The sequence below is a fragment of the Apteryx mantelli genome, chromosome 2, assembly GCF_036417845.1.
Source record: "Apteryx mantelli isolate bAptMan1 chromosome 2, bAptMan1.hap1, whole genome shotgun sequence".
In the NCBI taxonomy this organism is placed as follows: domain Eukaryota; kingdom Metazoa; phylum Chordata; class Aves; order Apterygiformes; family Apterygidae; genus Apteryx; species Apteryx mantelli.
This window is the reverse complement of record NC_089979.1, coordinates 266,203-284,644: the sequence shown is the minus strand read 5'-3', so window position 1 is coordinate 284,644 and position 18,442 is coordinate 266,203. Positions and strand designations below refer to the sequence as shown.

At 52.9% G+C, this 18,442-nt stretch overlaps 1 protein-coding gene across 3 annotated transcripts in view; it reads left to right on the top strand.

Moving 5' to 3' along the window:
• The window catches only part of SCRIB (scribble planar cell polarity protein), a 158,918-nt gene that overhangs the window by 58,054 nt on the left and 82,422 nt on the right, over window positions 1-18,442 (top strand). For all 3 annotated transcript variants that reach the window (XM_067290034.1, XM_067290035.1, XM_067290033.1), the window contains 3 exons: window positions 1,312-1,569; window positions 1,819-1,929; window positions 6,959-7,135. In XM_067290034.1, coding sequence (XP_067146135.1) covers window positions 1,312-1,569; window positions 1,819-1,929; window positions 6,959-7,135 — 546 coding nt within the window. The remainder of the gene's footprint in view (window positions 1-1,311; window positions 1,570-1,818; window positions 1,930-6,958; window positions 7,136-18,442) is intronic.

Sequence of the window (18,442 nt, the reverse complement as noted above, 5' to 3'; positions counted from 1 at the left end):
AGAAAACTTTTAACTTTCAACTTCAACTTTTTCTTGGAAAGTTTGGTCCTGTTGGCAGCATTCTTCTAGCTTAGCTCTCTGCTCAGTATTCTGTCCCTCCTACATTCGCGGAGAACAGTCACATCCCTTCTGGGCCTTTGATATTCTAGTCAAGCTGCTTTAAATCTTGTTCTCCTAAGGAAGGCTCTCTGTTCTTCTGCCTAGTAGCTCTTCTCTGTGTATATGTTAGCTTGTGTTAATTTTTTTTTTTTTAAATTATGAATAATAAGAGGAGTATACAGTTTTTCAGATGAGTTCTCATCAGTGCCTTGTACAAATGACATTGCTGCTTCCCTATATGTACTGGAAGTGCCTCTTCATCCAAAGCATCAAATCTTTTGCTGGTTTCATAGCAGGACTGTAGTTGCGTTCTTGAAATTACTTGGCATAGCATATTGGATAATGTTTTCTGACCCCAAAGAATGATAGTTTTCCTTTTGTGCCAGCCAGCCAGCCAGTCACTGTTGACTGGTAGAGTCTCTTTCTCAGTGTTTCCAAATCTTTTGAGACCTTGGGTATGCTTTTTATGTGTTTAAAACTGGCAGCACAGGACAGGCCTCCCTGAACTGCTCTGACCTTGCTCGGCGTGGGTGGGCAGCAGCTCAGTGGCTAGCCACAGGTCCTGTCACACAGCGTGTCGTGTCCTTCAGCAGTTCAGTGCCTGCTACTAGGTTCTTGAAAGTGATTGATGAGGGCAAATGGTCTGGTACAACGGCAGGTGCTCCTGTGGCACATCAGTGTGATGTGACACTTCTGGGAATCAATGCTCTGCTCTGCCTTCTTCCCGTGTTAAGATCTTTTGACCCATTCCTTTAACATAGCCCCTTGGGCTTCTTTCATCATGAACCAGCAGGCAAGCTGGAATGCAAAGCCATGAAGGAGTGATAGGTAGCCTCCTGGTAATGAGTGAGCCAGGGCATAATCTTGGCAAATAGCTAGCTTTGTAGGTGGAGCATGATACTGGGTCTTCATGGTCCCCTGGAGCATCGCTGATACTGTTAGAGCTTGGAGGTGTGCAGGGAAGGTGGGAAGGGGGCTGGCGAACTGGCTAGAGAAAGGGTTGTGGTCTGGCTGGATACATGCAGGTACCTGTGTCCCTTTATCACAAGAGCAGGATAACTTACGGTGCGCTTTGGCATAAGTCTTTAGTAGACTTTTGAGGAGGGGCAGGATTCTAGCAGAATGGGGTCCTTTAGGGTGCTTGGCCAAGTGCTTAAAACAACAGGGTGTACTTGGGTGATGCTCTGACACTGAGTTTGCGGGTTGTTCTAGATCAATGGGGTAGACATGACAGAAGCCAGGCATGATCAGGCAGTAGCGCTGCTTACCGCATCCTCCCCCACCATCGTGCTGCTGGTAGAGAGAGAGGGTGCAGAGCAGCTCAGCGAGGGAGACTCACCAGGGGTGCCACGAGTGCGCATGCACTCCCCGCCACCGCCTCCCAGCCATGGGGAGAGCCCGCCTGAGGAGACACCTTCACTGCAGAGGAACCATCTCTCTAAAGGCCTGGAGGATCAGTATCCGATTGAGGTGAGCCTGACAGCTGGAATATGGGGTGGTGTAATGTTGGGTGTTTTTCATTTGAAAAGGTGATCAGCCTGATGAGGGCTGGTCCACTGAGTTACTGGGGCATTAAGAAGTAAGGGGGAGCTCCCTTGGGCTGTGGGAGCTTCCTTGCGCTCATTAACTCAGAACGTCCCCAACTCCATGTTTTTCAGTGTGTTTGGTCCTTATGTGATATCCTTTATTCTCTGTAACTCTGCTTCTTTTTCCCTCAAGGAGATTCACCTTGTAAAAGCAGGTGGTCCCCTGGGACTCAGCATCGTAGGAGGCAGTGACCATTCAAGCCATCCGTTTGGGATTCATGAACCAGGGGTCTTCATTTCAAAGGTAGGGGCCTGTGTGGGCAGCCCAGCAGTGGGCATTCCTGAATTGCTTAATTATTGGGCTAAGAAGAAGGATTTTGATGCAAGAGTCTGAGAAGTATAGTAGATTAAAAAACAAAAAGTGGGGAATAGGGAGGAAGGATGCATGCATGTGTAAAGAGTTAATTTGTATTAGACATACGCTGCTGTTTTAGAAATTTAAATGATACTTAAAACCCAGCAAACGTGTATAACTCATGCTGAACTGTTTGAGGAGTTAGCTTTTGAAATTAGTGAGCTTCTCTTAGTTTTTAATGAATCCTGGAGAGATGTGGGCATTTCAGAAAACTGGTCATTACTCAAAAACTGTCAGTGGGATGAATGTGTAACTAAGAAAAAAACGGAAGTGCCCTCCTGTGTTCAGGCCGATGTTCATTTGACCCAGTATTCTGTCTCCAACGATGGCACTAGCAGATGCTGTTTAGGACCAACACACAAACCCAGCCACCTTCTGCAGCCCGTTTCCCTCACAGTCCCCCGCACCCACGCTCTTTGGATTAGAGATGTTGGAGAGGACATCCCTGCCCAGTCCTATTAGCATCCATGCATCTTTCTGGTCCCTTGGACATGCCAAGTCTGTCTCTTCCTACCCCTCACAGTTGCGAGTCCCAGAAGTTCATATCTGCCATGTGAGAAAGCACACTTTTTAATCTGTTTGAAACCGATCTACTGGTTTCACTGAGTGCTCTCCCATTCTTGTATTGCTGATTTGGTAAACAAGAGTCCTGTGTTCAGCTTATTCACCTCCTTCATGGTTTTGTAAACCTCGTTCATCTCCCTCCTTAGCCTTTTCTCAAACTCGAGTTGCGACTTTCTTCATTTTTCCTTGCAAGGTGCTGCTCCAACCCCTCAATTATATTGGTTGCCTTTCTCTGGACCTTCTCTGACTTCGCTGTATCCTTCTTTAGATGTGGGATCACAGAGTAATTGAGGTTGGAACAGACCTGTGAGGTCATTTGATCTATCTGATCCCACTCAAAGCACAGGGCCAACTTAGATCAGCTTGTTTTGAATAGCTTCAAGGATGGAGCTCTCACAGCCTCTGTGGGCTCCTGTTGCAATGTTTAACTACCCTTATGGTGAACATTTCTTTCCTAATATTTAGTCAGAATTTTCCATGTCCAACTTGTGTCCGTTGCTTCTCTTCCTATGACTATGCACCTTCAAGAAGAGCCTGGCTCTCTCTTCTCTGTACCCTTGTGTTGAGGCGGCTGAAGGCACCAGTAAGGCCCCCTTTAGCCTTCTGTTCTCAGACTGAACAAGCCCAGGTATCGCTGCCACTCCCTGTGCAATGCATTCTGCAGCCCCCTGTTTATCTTATTTGCCATCTGCTGTACTTGTTCCAGTTTGTCAGTGCCTTTCTTGTATTCCAGATGCAGTGTCACAAGTGATTGGTGGGAAATAATCACTTCCCTCAACTTGCTGGCTACACCCTTGCTAATTCAGTATGCAGTTAGCCTCCACTGCTGCAAGGGCACACTGCTGACTTGGCAGTCTTTCCACAAGATACTGGGTCCAAGGTCTGGCGAGCAACAAACCTCCTGAAACAGCAAGTCTGTTTGGCAGATGTGTGCTTCAGCCCCTGCAGTAGGGAGTTTCCAATGGCTTTCGCCTGATGCTTCCTCTTGGTGATGACACATGGTTTGTGGCTCCAATGCCTCCCTTGATGCAGCTTTTTTCTCCTCACTTGTTAAAGGCGCTATGAGAAGGTGCCTTCCCTCTGTTGCCAGCAGTCACAAGCTTCCAGCCTTTCCCATCTTGGAAGCCTCTGCTATTTTTTCAAGCATAGCCCCTAGCTGACCCTCCCTCCGTATGATGGGGGGTTTAGGCTCTTCTCTCTGCAGAGTCTCTGTAAAGACGCTGTTGCTCTCCTGTTCATCTTCCCTGATGTTATGCAGTCTGCTCACCTCTTTCTGTAGCTCGGCGCCTCAACCAGAGCACACCTCCTCCTGCTGGAGGTCACCATCACCACCAGCTTTGGGAAGAGGCCCGAGGCACTTCCTGCAGCCCAAGACCTTGAAAGCTGTATCCTCCCTCTAAAGATCTGTCTAGACCAAGGCCTCTGAAGTGTCAGGGGCGCTCCTGTTGGTGCTTCTTGGCCTGTGACACACCACCATCACCCTTGCACAGTCCCAAGCAGAGTTGCTGGATCCCCTTCTGCTCTACCTGGATTGTGGGAGCACAGAACTGAACAGTTCTGGGGACATGGGTGCACCAACATATAAAGTGAAGCTGTCTGTCTCAATACCCTTTCTGATGATGACCAACATTTGGGGGGCTTTTTTGGACTCTTCTTTCATGTAGAGCCCATGATTTCAGAGATCATTCAACAGTGGCTGAGTTCAGCATTGTATGGGCATGGTTTAGATTGGTTTTCCCTAGATTCGTTATCTATGCTGAAGCTCATCTACTGCCTTTTTGTCCACTGCTTTTTTGAGTCCGTCTGGAGTTTCCCAGCACCAGAGTGGTATTTGGCTACTCAAAAGAGCATGATATCATCTGCAGACCTGGGGATTTCACTGTTCACTGCCTTTTTCAGGTTGCTGAACACACTGGGTTCAGCATGAACATGCAGAGGGACATGCTGAATAACATGAGTCCCACACCAATCCCTCGGGGACCCCATCAGGGACTACTCTCCATCCTGAGAAGTGACCGTCCAACCCTGCCCTTTGCTGCTTCTCCCTGAACCAGCTTTCAGTTCAGTTTCCTCCCATCCTGTGGAGACTCAGTCTCTGTGGAAGGTCTCCCTTTGGGGTGGGACCTTGTCAAGGGTTTTTTTGGAAAACAATGTTATGGCTACCAGATCCCTTCAACCATGTGTGTATTGATTCCCTCACGAAGCTTCAACAGGTCAATGAAGCAGGATTTCCTTTTACTGAAGCCATGCTAACTCTTTCCCAACGAACCACGTTTATCCACATGCTCACAAATCTTACTCTTTACTGTTGACCGTATCATTTTACCAGGAATAGAAGTTAGGTTAGTTGGTCTGTAGCTCTCAAGTTCCCCTCTAGAGCACTCCTTTTTGTACTGATGCTGCCGGTGTTGTTACATTGGCCATCTGTAATGGTAGATCATGCATTTGGACAACAGTGCCGCAATTTCACATTTGCGGTCCTTCAGAACTCTTGGGAGAAAGCAATCTTTTGGTTAGTCTGGTATCAGTCATAGGCAAAATAATGGAAAAGCTGGCACAGGATTTGGTCAGATCAAAATGCTGATATCAGAACATAGAAACATGTTGAATGACATTGTAAAGCAAATCTTATTTCATTCTTTGCCAGTGTTATGCTTTTGATTGATGAAGACAGCTTGATAAAAATAACCTTTTAAGACAATTGCTATATTATCTTCTGAATAAAAGTTAATGCTATGTAATAGCAGAAGACAAATTAACTTGGAATTGGGTGGCAGCTTTCAAGGAGCAGCCATCAGTGGGACATCATTGAATGGGAGTGTTTCCAGGGGGATTTTGCAGGGATTTATACCAGACCTGATGCTATTCAACAGTAGCAATGCTATTGAAGTAAATCTCTAGTTGCAGCCAATAAAATGTACATAGAAATATTGACAATATGGTAAATAATGAGGAGAAAAAAAGAGAATTTGATCACATTTTCTATTCAAATAGATGTACTTTAATGTAACCGAACATGAGCATTTACATCTAGAAATAATCTGTTGAACAGTTTACCGTGTTGTGGTATTATTTTCTGGAAAGCAGTAACTTTGAAAAGCATGGGAGCATCATAGTAAACAAACTACAGCATGAATTCTTGGTGCAAAACAGTGATCCATGTGATCTTTGGACATACAATATAAGATAGTGAAGGGACCAAAGCTTCCTTTGAAAGCAGTGCTGGCTAAGCCAAAGTCAAAACCTTCATCCACTTGAACTATCTGCAGTATCAAAGGATGTTAAAAATGCAGAAAAGGAAATAAAAGCTACAAAGATTATTCAAGAGCTGGAGAAAATGTCATATAGTGACGGACTTTTACCTTCTTGTGGATAAATTGTAAAGTACTTAAGGATGCTTTTTCCAAATGAGAAAGATAAAAACAGGGGCTTAAAAAAAGATGTCAGACAATAGTGGGCTGAAAACTGAGGAAAACTTTTTTAACTAGAAAGAGTAATTAGTCATTGAGAAAATTATCAAGGGTGATCATAGCTTTTGCAGCCATCAGCACCTTCAAGTCGAGATTAGATGCTCATCTGAGAGGTAACTATGTTAAAACATGGTACTGAGCTTAGAGCAGGAGAAAGTAGTGGTGTTGAGTGACCTGTGATAATCCTCCATGATGTGCTAGATGATTTCTTCTGGCTTTAATAATATAAATGAAAATCCCGCTTGAACAGCATCCTGTAGCAAATAACTGGTACTACCAGCAGTACCAGTTATATCAAGTTTTGTCAGATGACTGAAAATTTCTGTTTCCTTTTTGCTTGTGTCACCGACTCCCTGCTCTCCTGATGTATGAGCAATTTTAACTTGCAGTCTTTGTGACATCAGCTCGTTTTGGCTGCATTTGTATCTCTCTGGCTACTGTCTTACCTTCCAAGGTTCTAATGATTGAGCACTTCATTGCAATGCCTCAGAAGCCTCCAAATTAAAAAAAAAAAAAAAAAAGTTTGAGAGGGTTGTGTGTGAGTGCGTGCAAATGCACACACGGTGTGCTTAGAGGATAGAATTGTCCTTTTTATGATGGCTTTCTAAAAGGCGTTAATGCATTAGCTCACCAAGCGGATTCTTCACAAATACATTATCTCTTAGCTTTGGTTGCAGAGAGAGGAGTCAAAACAGGCCTCGGAAGGTGCTGGAGGATAGTCTAGGGAAACAATGGTAATTATCCGTTACTATTTCCAGTAAAGCTTTGACACTTATTTGGTTTCTGTTCCAGTGTTTTTTCAAGACTGGCTACAGCTTTATCAGATCTCCGTGTATAGAGATAGGATTTCCTCTTCTGGTCGTAACATTAACGATTCTTCGTAGGTCATTCCCCGTGGGTTGGCATCTCGCAGTGGGCTCCGTGTAGGGGATAGGATTCTGGAGGTGAACAGCATCGATCTGCGCCATGCTACCCACCAGGAAGCAGTGAATGCCCTACTCTCCAACACCCAGGAGCTGACTATGTTAGTAAGACGAGATCCACCTCCACCTGGTATGCAGGTAGGTTCTGAATAAGGGCACTGGGGGAAATCACTCTTTTCTTTACAGAAGTCTCACCTTGGGACTAGGATACAGCCAAACTTCTAGTAAGAAGTTTTCTCCTCTTGTGGCAGAATCCAGTCTCTTATGAGTATGTATCCAGTTGAGGATTGTGGAGAGCCTGTTGCCCATGATGACGTTGTAATCGGTGAATAATCAGATTTCATGAAGACTAGACCTGGAATAGGAGACAGAAATAGAAAAAAGGGTAGAGCCAGATCAAACAAGCCAGACTGAGAACTGGCTGAAAGGCAGAGTTGTGGCAGGGTTGTGCTCAGTGGCGCAAAGTCTAGCTGGAGGCCTGTAGCTAGCAGTGTCCCCCAGGGGTCAGTACTGGGTCCAGTCTTGTTCAACTTATTCATCAGTGACCTGGATGAAGGGACAGAGTGCACCCTCAGCAAGTTTGCTGATGATACCAAACTGGGAGGAGTGGCTGATACACCAGAAGGCTGTACTGCCAGTCAGAGGGACCTTGAGAGGCTGGAGAGATGGGCAGGGAGGAACCTCATGAAGTTGAAGAAAGGCAAGTGCAGGGTCCTAACTCCTAGGGAGGAATAACCCCATGCACCAGGACAGGTTGTGGGTTGCCCTGCTGGAAAGCAGCTCTGCGGAGAAGGATCTGGGAGCTCTGTGGACACCAAGTTAAGCATGAGGCAGCAATGTGTCCTTGTGGCCAAGAAGGCCAATGGTCTGCTGGGGTGCATCAGGAAGAGTGTTGCCAGCAGGTGGAGGGAGGTGATTCTCCCCCTCTCCTCAGCCCTGGTGAGGCCACATCTGGAGTAGTGTGTCCAGTTCTGGGCTGCGCAGTACAAGAGGGATGTGGCACTACTGGAGCAAGTGCAGCGAAGGGTTACAAAGATGATTAGGGGACTGGAGCATCTCTCTTCTGAGGAAAGGCTGAGAGAGCTGGGCCTGTTTAGTCTAGAGAAGACAGAGGGGATCTTATTAATGTGTACAAATATCTGAAGGGAGGGTGTCAAGAGGATGGAGCCAGGCTCTTTTGAGTGGTGCCCAGCGACAGGACGCGAGGCAACAGGCACCAACTGAAAGACAGGCAGTTCCATCTGAACATGAGAAAAAACTTTTTCACTGTGAGGGTGAGAGTGCACTGGAACAGGTTGCGCAGAGAGGTTGTGGAGTCTCCTTCTCTGGAGATATTCAAAACCCGCCTGGACGCGATCCTGTGCAATGTGCTCGAGGTGACCCTGCTTGAGCAGGGGGGTTGGACTAGCTGATCTCCAGAGGTCCCTTCCAACATCAACCATTCTATGATTCTGTGATTGTATTGGCTCTTTGTTTGTCTTCCCTACTGCGCAGCGTTTCCTTGGGCTTGTGTGGGAGTGTTGCTTGTGAGGGCTCGAAAGTGGTGGTGAGGCGGAGAGTTGGTGGAGTGTGTGGAGGCAGGGTGGGGTTGCGTGAGAGCCCTGGGCGGAGGGGCCTTAGTGTGTGCAAGGCCTTGTTTGGTGAAGGGAGGGTGTTGTGTCGTGCGCTGGAAGGGACCGTGGAGGCCAGCATGGCTGTTGGTGATTTTTTTCTAGGGAGAGGTGCTGGCGCTGGTGGGGCAGGTGTCTGGTGGCCGCTGGCAGGCTGTGTGTGCGCATGGGTGTGCTTGTGTTGGGACGGGCTTGCTGTGGCCATCTTGAAGGGGGTAGAGGCCAGGCCCCTTGTCTGCCAGGCACGCAGGCAGCCACGCGGGCACCCCGCTGTCCTCGAGAGCCCTGTGTTTGTGTGTGGAGAGACTGGAAGAGTCTTGTGAGAAGAAAGGCAGAGGAGGCGTCTCCATGTGGGATGCAGCAGACGTTTATTGCTGGAAAAGAGTGAGAGGAAGGATGGGAAAGTGTCCGGGAGGCGGTGTGAGGTGGAAGTAGGAGGAGCACCAGTGTGGCCTGGCTGTGCGCAGCGGATACTGGCAGAGCACAGAGGTCTTCATGGGGCGTGGGGGAAGTATCTCGTAGGCGGTCCGTCGCGGGCTTAGCCTTGGGAGCACGTGCATTTGCGGGAGAGCGGTGGAAGCAGGAGAAGGGGCGATGCCAGGAAGGAAGTGGGAGAAGAGCAGGAGCTGCCTTGTGCGTGTCTGCAAGAGGTGAGGCTGTGCGCCTTGCCCGCTTGCTTGCTTGGTGTCTTGCTGGAGAGGCAGAGGCGTGGCTGGTGAGCCCCTGTGTTGCCAGTGTCGCGGAGGCACGTGCTCAGTGGGTCCGGAGCGTTGCAGGGTGGTGGTGGTGGGGAGGTGCCTTAGCAGGGGTTGCAGCCTCTCCCGCAGGGGAAGCAGCTAAGGTCGCCGAAGGTGAAGCGTCCGGAGGAGATGGGCACTCCCTGAGCAGCAAGAGCGTTCCCCAAGGCAGCTGCAGTGGTGGATCCGAGGGCGGTGTTCTGGGGGAAGGAGGTGAGGATGGGTCCGGGCAGGGTGACGAGAAGGGTGGGAGGCTGGATGGCAATGCGGGAGTGCTCGCACTGCCTGACGCAGGGCTCGCTGCAGCTGTTAGCCAGCGGGGTGGGTCCGCAGGGGCTGCAGAGGTCGTAGCAGGCCATGTCTGTGTTGTGGAGAGGGTCCTGGAAGAGGGGGTGTTGAGAAAGTGTGAGGAGGCGCGTGTGAGGAGGCGAAGGGAGTGGGGGGCCTGTGCTGTGTGTGTGTGGAGCAGGGGTGTTGGGATGCGGAAGGGGTGCTGCAGGTGCGTGCCGAGGGTTGCCCGTGCAGAGGGTGCAGGTTTGTCTGCTCGGTGCGTGGGGCAGGTGGCGGAGGGGCTGTGCGCAGTAGCGCGACGGCTCGTGTGCTGTCGCTGCGTGCGGGCAGAGGTGGAGGTGAGAGGTGTGGGCCGAGTGAGAGGGTGTCGAAGAGGAAGGAGGCAGTGAGGGAGTTGGTGTGTCAGAGGCAGAGGGCAGCTTGTGTGCGAGCGCGTAGCCCACGAGGAAGGTGAGGGAAAGGGCAGGCTGTCTGTCTGCGAGAGCTTGCGGCAGCTTGGCCCTTGGGTGAGAAGGAGGCGAGCGAGGGAAGGGAGAGTAGGGCATAGGAGGGAGTATGTGCCGGGCAGTGTGTGTGAGGGCAGAAAGGAGTTGGGCGAAGAAGGGTCCGGAGGTTGCGACTCACCTTGTTCGCGGAGGAGGAGAAGGCGGGAGGAGAAGTGTGTGAGGGAGTGCTGCGTTGCCTGGGCTTTTATGCTGGTGGCGGAGCGCCGGAGGCGATGGGACGGCCTTTGCGCATGACGGCCTTTTGGATGCAGGTGCTCTTGAAGGCGCAAACCCTCGCAAGTAATGAAGCGTGGGTTGGTTTCCTTGCCGCAACGCTGCCTTTTCATTTCCTGGTGTTTCGGAGGTGCCCATTATGGGGCAGCGGTCCCTTTCAAGGGAGCCTATTAAGGCCGTAGGATTTTGGTGGCAGGTGCGTGTCAGGGCGGGCGGGCGGGCGGGCGGACGTAGTTGCCAAAGTGTAGGAGAGGCCGGGTGTCGTCAGTGAGGTGAGCGTGTGGCAGTTGTGTGGTGTGGTTTGGGTGTGCGTTGTGAGGAGGGCCCCCGATTTTGTCTGCCAGCAGGGAGGCTGGCGTGACATTGCCAGGAGTGTTGGCCATGCGGCCCTGCCCCTGCGATCATGTTGGCTGCCTTCTTTAGTCCTTGCCTTTGTGGTCAGGTTGGCTACGGTGGTGGGTTGCCGTGTGTGTTGGGTGCAAGGTGTCAGTTGTGCGAAAGGAGGCTGCGTGTTTTGTCTTCTGCGGTCGTGTGGCGGTGCGTGGGGGTGGCAATGGAGGAAGGGGAGGAAGGGTGATTGCCAGAGAAGGCCGTTGTTGTCCGTCGGCCTGGTTCTGTGTTAGCAAGCCGTAGTGTGTGCTTCTGCCGAGAGGGTGTTGCCGGCCACTGCTTGGTGTCACCTTTGCTGCCGGCAGCCCGTTGCCAGGGTGGTCTTTGTGTGTCGCAGGGCAGTCGTTGATGCGGGTGCCCTTGCAAGGGCTGTGGAGGTTTGGGAGAGGCAGTGATTGTTGTGAGAGGCAGAGGTGGAGTGGGAGTGTGAGACGGGGCGTGTGGCAGGCGAGCAAGGGCATTTAGGGTGTGGTGTCTGGGTGAGTGCGAAGGGGTGAGGGCAGTGCTGTGAGCGGTGTTGGATGGGAGAGGAGTGCGTCTGGCCATTACGGCGGGGTAGTGCAGGCATGCATGGGGCATGGTTTCCTGCAGAGCGTTGATGACAACTTCTTGACACAGGTGTTGGAGGAGGCACCAAGGAGAGGTGTGCTGCTGGACCTTGTACTACCAAACAAAGGAGGGCTGGTTGAAGATGTGAAGGTTGGGGGCAGCCTTGGCTGCAGTGCCCATGAGATGGTGGAGTTCCAGATGGTGCAGGGAGGAGGCAGGGCACTGAGTAGGATTGCAACTGTTGACTTCAGGAGAGCAAACTTTGTCCTCTTCAGGGAGCTCCTTGGAGGAATCGCATGGGTTAGGGCCCTAGAAGGAAGGGGGCTGCGAGAGAGTTGTTTAATATTCAAGCATCACTTCCTCCAAGCTCAAGATGGGAGCATCCTTCTGAGTAGGAAGTGAAGCAAAGGAGGCAGGAGACCTGCATGGATGAGCAAGGAGCTCCTGGCAAAAGTCAAGCAGAAGAAGGAAGTATAGGGAATGTGGAAAGGGGGAGGGGCCACTTGGGAGGACTATAGGAACGTTGTCAGAGTATGCAGGGATGCGCCGAGGAAGGCCAAGGGCCGTTTGGAGTTAAATGTGGCGAGAGATGTCAAGGGCAACAAGAAGGGCTTCTTCAAATACATGAGCAGCAAAAGGAAGACTAGGGAAAATGTGGGCGCGCTGCTGGATGGGGCGGGTGCCCTGGTGAGGAAGGATGCAGAGAAGGCAGAGTTGCTGAATGCCGCCTTTGCTTCAGTGTTTCTTGCTCAGGCCAGCCGTGAGGAATGGCAGACCCTGGAGGCAAGAGAGAAAGTGTGGGGAATGGAAGACTTTCCCTTGGTTGAGGAGGATGGTGTTAGAGATGATTTAGGCAAAGCTGACACGCCCAAATCCATGGGCCCCGATGGGATGCACCCAGGAGTGCTGAGGGAGCTGGCGGACGTTATTGCTAAGCCACTCTGCCTCACCTTTGAAAGGTGATGGAGAAGAGGAGAGGTGCCTGAAGACCGGAAGAAAGCCAATGTCAGCCCAATGTCTTCAAAAAGGGCAATAAGGAGGACGCGGGAAAGTAGAGGCCAGTCCGGCTCACCTCGATCCCTGGAGAGGTGATGGAGCAGCTCATCCTTGAGGCCATGTCCAAGCATGTGGCCAGTCCGGCTGACCTCCATCCCTGGAGAGGTAATGGAGCAGCTCATCCTTGAGGCCATGTCCAAGCATGTGGCCAGTCCGGCTCACCTGCATCCCTGGAGAGGTGATGGAGCAGCTCATCCTGGAGGCCATGTCCAAGCATGTGGCCAGTCAGGCTCACCTTCATCCCTGGAGAGGTGATGGAGCAGCTCATCTTGGAGGCCCTGTGCGAGCATGTGGAGGAAAAGGTGGTGATCAGGAGTAGTCAGCATGGCTTCCCCAAGGGGAACTCATGCTTAACCAACCTGATAGCCTTCTCTGATGGAATGAGTGGCTGGCTGGTTGAGGGGAGAGCAGTGGATGTTGTCTCCCTTGACTTCAGCAAGGCTTTTGACACTGTCTCCCATAACATCCTCCTAGGCAAGCTCAGGAAGTGTGGGCTAGAAGAGTGGCCAGTGAGGTGGCTAGAGAAGTGGCTGGATGGCAGAGCTCAGAGGGTTGTGCTCAGCGGGGCAGAGTCTAGTTAGAGGCCTGTAGCTAGCGGTGTCCCCCAGGGGTCAGTAGCGGGTGCAGTCTTGTTCAACTTCTACATCAATGACCTGGATGAACGGATAGAGTGCACCCTCAGCAAGTTTGCTGACGATGCAAAACTGGGAGGAGTGGCGGATACACCAGAAGGCTGTGCTGCCATTGAGAGAGACCTGGCCAGGCTGGAGAGGTGGGCGGAGAGGAACCTCCTGAAGCTGAAGAAAGGCAAGTGCAGGGTCCTGCACCTAGGGAGGAGTAACGGCATGCACCAGGACAGGTTGTGGGTTGCCCTGCTGGAAAGCAGCTCTGCGGAGAAGGATCTGGGAGCGCTGGTGGACACCAAGTGAAGCATGAGGCAGCAATGTGGCCTTGTGGCCAAGAAGGCCAATGGTCTGCTGGGGTGCATCAGGAAGAGTGTCGCCAGCAGGTGGAGGGAGGTGATTCTCCCCCTCTCCTCAGCGCTGGTGAGGCCACATCTGGAGCAGTGTGTCCAGTTCTGGGCTGCCCAGTACAAGAGAGATGTGGCACTACTGGAGCAAGTGCAGCGAAGGGCTACAAAGATGATGGGGGGACTGGAGCATCTCTCTTCTGAGGAAAGGCTGAGAGAGCTGGGTCTGTTTAGTCTAGAGAAGACAGAGGGGATCTTATTAATGTGTACAAATATCTGAAGGGAGGGTGTCAAGAGGATGGAGCCAGAATCTTTTGAGTGGTGCCGAGTGACAGGACACGAGGCAACGGGCACCAACCGAAACACAGGAAGTTCCATCTGAACATGAGGAAATACTTTTTCACTGTGAGGGTGAGAGCGCACTGGAACAGGTTGCGCAGAGAGGTTGTGGAGTCTCCTTTTCTGGAGATATTCAAAACCCGCCTGGACGCGATCCTGTACAATGTGCTCGAGGTGACCCTTCTTGAGCAGGGGGTTTGGACTGGCTGATCTCCAGAGGTCCCTTCCAACATCAACCATTCTATGATTCTGTGATTGTATTGGCTCTTTGTTTGTCTTCCCTACTGTGCAGCGTTTCCTTGGGCTTGTGTGGGAGTGTTGCTTGTGAGGGCTCGAAAGTGGTGGTGAGGCGGAGAGTTGGTGGAGTGTGTGGAGGCAGGGTGGGGTTGCGTGAGAGCCCTGGGCGGAGGGGCCTTAGTGTGTGCAAGGCCTTGTTTGGTGAAGGGAGGGTGTTGTGTCGTGCGCTGGAAGGGACCGTGGAGGCCAGCATGGCTGTTGGTGATTTTTTTCTAGGGAGAGGTGCTGGCGCTGGTGGGGCAGGTGTCTGGTGGCCGCTGGCAGGCTGTGTGTGCGCATGGGTGTGCTTGTGTTGGGACGGGCTTGCTGTGGCCATCTTGAAGGGGGTAGAGGGCAGGCCCCTTGTCTGCCAGGCACGCAGGCAGCCACGCGGGCACCCCGCTGTCCTCGAGAGCCCTGTGTTTGTGTGTGGAGAGACTGGAAGAGCCTTGTGAGAAGAAAGGCAGAGGAGGCGTCTCCATGTGGGATGCAGCAGACGTTTATTGCTGGAAAAGAGTGAGAGGAAGGATGGGAAAGTGTCCGGGAGGCGGTGTGAGGTGGAAGTAGGAGGAGCACCAGTGCGGCCTGGCTGTGCGCAGCGGATACTGGCAGAGCACAGAGGTCTTCATGGGGCGTGGGGGAAGTATCTCGTAGGCGGTCCGTCGCGGGCTTAGCCTTGGGAGCACGTGCATTTGCGGGAGAGCGGTGGAAGCAGGAGAAGGGGCGATGCCAGGAAGGAAGTGGGAGAAGAGCAGGAGGTGCCTTGTGCGTGTCTGCAAGAGGTGAGGCTGTGCGCCTTGCCCGCTTGCTTGCTTGGTGTCTTGCTGGAGAGGCAGAGGCGTGGCTGGTGAGCCCCTGTGTTGCCGGTGTCACGGAGGCACGTGCTCAGTGGGTCCGGAGCGTTGCAGGGTGTTGTTGGTGGTGGTGGGGAGGTGCCTTAGCAGGGGTTGCAGCCTCTCCCGCAGGGGAAGCAGCTAAGGTCGCCGAAGGTGAAGCGTCCGGAGGAGATGGGCACTCCCTGAGCAGCAAGAGCGTTCCCCAAGGCAGCTGCAGTGGTGGATCCGAGGGCGGTGTTCTGGGGGAAGGAGGTGAGGATGGGTCCGGGCAGGGTGACGAGAAGGGTGGGAGGCTGGATGGCAATGCGGGAGTGCTCGCACTGCCTGACGCAGGGCTCGCTGCAGCTGTTAGCCAGCGGGGTGGGTCCGCAGGGGCTGCAGAGGTCGTAGCAGGCCATGTCTGTGTTGTGGAGAGGGTCCTGGAAGAGGGGGTGTTGAGAAAGTGTGAGGAGACGCGTGTGAGGAGGCGAAGGGAGTGGGGGGCCTGTGCTGTGTGTGTGTGGAGCAGGGGTGTTGGGATGCGGAAGGGGTGCTGCAGGTGCGTGCCGAGGGTTGCCCGTGCAGAGGGTGCAGGTTTGTCTGCTCGGTGCGTGGGGCAGGTGGCGGAGGGGCTGTGCGCAGTAGCGCGACGGCTCGTGTGCTGTCGCTGCGTGCGGGCAGAGGTGGAGGTGAGAGGTGTGGGCCGAGTGAGAGGGTGTCGAAGAGGAAGGAGGCAGTGAGGGAGTTGGTGTGTCAGAGGCAGAGGGCAGCTTGTGTGCGAGCGCGTAGCCCACGAGGAAGGTGAGGGAAAGGGCAGGCTGTCTGTCTGCGAGAGCTTGCAGCAGCTTGGCCCTTGGGTGAGAAGGAGGCGAGCGAGGGAAGGGAGAGTAGGGCATAGGAGGGAGTATGTGCCGGGCAGTGTGTGTGAGGGGAGAAAGGAGTTGGGCGAAGAAGGGTCCGGAGGTTGCGACTCACCTTGTTCGTGGAGGAGGAGAAGGCGGGAGGAGAAGTGTGTGAGGGAGTGCTGCGTTGCCTGGGCTTTTATGCTGGTGGCGGAGCGCCGGAGGCGATGGGACGGCCTTTGCGCATGACGGCCTTTTGGATGCAGGTGCTCTTGAAGGCGCAAACCCTCGCAAGTAATGAAGCGTGGGTTGGTTTCCTTGCCGCAACGCTGCCTTTTCATTTCCTGGTGTTTCGGAGGTGCCCATTATGGGGCAGCGGTCCCTTTCAAGGGAGCCTATTAAGGCCGTAGGATTTTGGTGGCAGGTGCGTGTCAGGGCGGGCGGGCGGGCGGGCGGGCGGACGTAGTTGCCAAAGTGTAGGAGAGGCCGGGTGTCGTCAGTGAGGTGAGCGTGTGGCAGTTGTGTGGTGTGGTTTGGGTGTGCGTTGTGAGGAGGGCCCCCGATTTTGTCTGCCAGCAGGGAGGCTGGCATGGCATTGCCAGGAGTGTTGGCCATGCGGCCCTGCCCCTGCGATCGTGTTGCCTGCCTTCTTTAGTCCTTGCCTTTGTGGTCAGGTTGGCTACGGTGGTGGGTTGCCGTGTGTGTTGGGTGCAAGGTGTCAGTTGTGCGAAAGGAGGCTGCGTGTTTTGTCTTCTGCGGTCGTGTGGCGGTGCGTGGGGGTGGCAATGGAGGAAGGGGAGGAAGGGTGATTGCCAGAGAAGGCCGTTGTTGTCCGTAGGCCTGGTTCTGTGTTAGCAAGCCGTAGTGCGTGCTTCTGGCGAGAAGGCGGTGCTGGCCACTGCTTGGGGTCGCCTTTGCTGCCGGCAGCCCATTGCCAGGGTGGTCTTTGTGTGTCGCAGGGCAGTCATTGATGCGGGTGCCCTTGCAAGGGCTGTGGAGGTTTGGGAGAGGTGGTGAGCGTTGTGAGAGGCAGAGGTGGAGTGGGAGTGTGAGACGGGGCGTGTGGCAGGCGAGCAAGGGCATTTAGGGTGTGGCGTCTGGGTGACTGTGAAGGGGTGAGGGCAGTGCTGTGAGCGGTGCTGGATGGGAGAGGCTTGCGTCTGTCCATTGCGGCAGGGAAGTGCAGGCATGCATGGGGCATGGTTTCCTGCAGAGCGTTGATGACAACTTCTTGACACAGGTGTTGGAGGAGGCACCAAGGAGAGGTGTGCTGCTGGACCTCGTACTACCAAACAAAGGAGGGCTGGTTGAAGATGTGAAGGTTGGGGGCAGCCTTGGCTGCAGCGCCCATGAGATGGTGGAATTCCGGGTGCTGCGAGGAGGAGGCAGGGCACTGAGTAGGATCGCAACCGTTGACTTCGGGAGAGCAAACTTTGTCCTCTTCAGGGAGCTACTTGGAGGAATCGCATGGGTTAGGGCCTGTGGCAAAAGGAGTGATGCACCTCACTCCTAAGAGGGAAGCAGCACTACGTTTATTGCAGTAAGACAGCGACTTAACAAAGTTCAATCGTAAATAAGAACGATTTAATGAGGTTCGATTGGCAAGGTTCACTCAGTTATTTACTGTGTGAAGGACAGGGTCAGATGCGTGTGCAATGGAGACCCTCCCATTGAGTCACGAGGTTCAGACTGGACCCCCTTGCTTTCTAAACTCCTTCGGAGAGGAGCCTAGGTTCGTCTGGATCCAGTCCTAGTCCCAGACTTGGTCAACGGTTCATATCTAAAGGAGTGTGTGTGAAGGAAACCCTCCCATTGAGTCACTAGGTTCAGACTGGACCTCCTTGCTTTCTAAACTCCTTCGGAGAGGAGCCTAGGTTCGTCTGGATCCAGTCCTAGTCCCAGACTTGGTCAACGGTTCATATCTAAAGGAGTGTGTGCGAAGGAAACCCTCCCGTTGAGTCACTAGGTTCAGACTGGACCCCCTTGCTTTCTAAACTCCTTCGGAGAGGAGCCTAGGTGCAGCTGGATCCGATCCTAGTCTCAGACTTGGTCAACAGTTTATGTCTAAGGGATTGTGTGCGCAATTAGTCAGAGATATAACTCAGGAAAGTTTCCCGAAGTTCACAAAAGTTCAGCATGCTATTAATCACTTATTGAGGATCTTTTGCGGGTAAGGAATCTCTCAACCTCGAGGAGTAACCTTGAGAGGCGTCCCTGCTCAAGGGGAGGTTCTGCAGTGCAGCCCGCTGCGAAGCAGGAGAGCTCAATGGGCTCTGGGCTGCCCCCTATTTCTGGGGGGGAGATGATTGACTCCTAGTCATATTTGCATACTAGAGGGGCCTTAGTTGGCGCATGCTCAACCAGCCCCTACATACGTGCTGTTTACAGGGAGGTCAGGTTGAGGGGGAGAGAGCACATCAGTGGGGGGGAAGGAGCACACCGTCACAGGGCCCTAGAAGGAAGGGGGGTGCGAGAGAGTTGGTTAATATTCAAGCATCACTTCCTCCAAGCTCAAGGTGGGAGCATCCCTCTGAGTAGGAAGTGAAGCAAAGGAGGCAGGAGACCTGCATGGATGAGCAAGGAGCTCCTGGCAAAACTCAACCAGAAGAAGGAAGTATACGGAATGTGGAAAGGCGGAGGGGCCACTTGGGAGGACTATAGGAACGTTGTCAGAGTATGCAGGGATGCGCCGAGGAAGGCCAAGGGCCATTTGGAATTAAATGTGATGAGAGATGTCAAGGGCAACAAGAAGGGCTTCTTCAAATACATGAGTAGCAAAAGGAAGACTAGGGAAAATGTGGGCGCGCTGCTGGATGGGGCGGGTGCCCTGGTGAGGAAGGATGCAGAGAAG